Source organism: Oryzias melastigma, linkage group LG16 (genome assembly GCF_002922805.2).
Source record: "Oryzias melastigma strain HK-1 linkage group LG16, ASM292280v2, whole genome shotgun sequence".
Lineage (NCBI taxonomy): Eukaryota > Metazoa > Chordata > Actinopteri > Beloniformes > Adrianichthyidae > Oryzias > Oryzias melastigma.
Genome location: NC_050527.1, coordinates 18,454,032 through 18,455,753, shown reverse-complemented (window position 1 = coordinate 18,455,753; position 1,722 = coordinate 18,454,032). Strand labels below are relative to the sequence as shown.

At 51.1% G+C, this 1,722-nt stretch overlaps 1 protein-coding gene across 2 annotated transcripts in view; it reads left to right on the top strand.

The window, feature by feature from the left end:
• The first annotated feature begins 223 nt into the window (after positions 1–223).
• bmp2k (BMP2 inducible kinase) overlaps positions 224–1,722 on the top strand; it is a 68,991-nt gene continuing 67,492 nt past the window's right edge. For both annotated transcript variants that reach the window (XM_024260278.2, XM_024260277.2), the window contains exon 1: positions 224–1,099. In XM_024260278.2, the coding sequence (XP_024116046.1) occupies positions 961–1,099 (139 nt within the window). In that variant the 5' untranslated portion in view covers positions 224–960. The remainder of the gene's footprint in view (positions 1,100–1,722) is intronic.

The following is a 1,722-nucleotide window of genomic DNA, read 5'->3' as shown; positions in this document are numbered from 1 at the left end:
AATATCAACTATGAATCGGATCAGACACCACAATTGAATCCTTGAGACACCACAATTGAATCCTTGGTAGAGAGAATCGTCACCCCCTCAATTAATGGTGAACCTTTCTCTCATTTTGAGGCTCTGATGCTTTTTTTCAACTACCTCGTTACACCAATCACAGGAGCGGGAGGGGGCGGGGACACGTCATGCTAGGTTGTGACTCTCATTGGGTGAATGAGCAACCCCCCTCCCGCTCAGAAGCCTGCCATGGGGGAGTCTCCACAAGTTTCCTGGAGCAGAAGTCAGTGAGAGTCCGGGGAGGAATGGTGTCTGGGAGCGCCCAGAAACGGGTTTGGCTGGAACGGCTTCGATAAGCGGCCGATTCCCGGGGCTCGTCAGCGTTTGCGGGGCCGCCTTCACCGCGTCTGTGTGCCGGGGAACCTCCGAAAGCTGTTCGCGCTGTTGGCTAGCCGCGTCTGCTAACGAGCTAACTAGCCGCGGCGCTAGGTCAGGGTGGGGAAAGTCATCGACCCTACAGCAACTTCCAGGGGCCTGTGGGGTCGAATACATTCGGATAGGGGCCATTCCCTTCTCGGGGAGGTGTTGCCCGCGCCTGCTCCAGGTGCCTTCGTCCTTGTTGGCGGGGGTTCCGAGCACTTCACGATAGCATCGGGCTTAGACAGCTAGCGATGTGTCACACAGGCTAAAAGATCGACTTTTCTCTCGAAGGGGGATGTTATTAAGAAATCTGGGACGAAGTTGCATCCGCAACCTTTACTGCGAATCCTACACATCTGCTACACGGTAATGTGGTGGGACACGACAGAACGCGGCCTCTGAAGGAGAACCAAACACGGAGCATGCAGGAGAAGAGACGAGCCCAGATAACTAGATAGGGAGGAGCAGACCGACTGCAACTGTGGGCTTCATCTGCCACCAAGTACAAGTTCGCTTGTGGACGGACAGCACACTGAAACGATGAAGAAGTTTTCCAGGATGCCAAAGTCCGAAAGCGGCGGGCTCGGAGGGGTGTCCGGCTCCGGGCTGAGCAGCTACTTCGGGAAAGTGTTCGCGGTGGGCCGGTACCAGGTCACGGTGGAGGAGCTCGTCGCAGAGGGTAGGTAACTCCTCCACACATCGCCACGGTTTCTGGGTCACAGCAGCTTCTCTCCGAGGGACCCTTTTTTTTACAGGGAACTTTTGTTCCAGATAAATCCAGGTAATTAGTTCAGACTCACCGGGATTAGCCCTGCCCATCCAAACCTGCCCCCCATAGACTGAGATGACCCCCCCCGCCCCCGACCAGACACCCAGAACTAGTGCAGCTCTAGAAGTCAACTTGAAGTTCCCTATGCACACATCCTCACATGCTGCTTCTGCTGTCCCATCAGGGCACGCGTCAAAGTCGAGGCCCGATGTTGTCAATGGCCCGATTTTGTCTTGCGCACATTTCTAACTTGTGTCATTTAGACATAATATATTTATTCGGACAATAAAATATTGAAAATGATTTAAGGTTTAAGTTGATTTATTCTGGAATAATATTCTCGCCTTTTTATTATTTATAATCATGTTAAAAAGTTATGGGTTTTATGTTTTAAAAATTGGCTTTGCTTTTTTTTTGTGGACTATTTTGGAAGATACAAAATTTTTTTAGGCTATTTTGGGGTTTTGCTAATATTTCAGCTAAATGCTAGTGGGAGTAGGCCGCCACTTTCACCGTCACTTCCTGAAACGGAT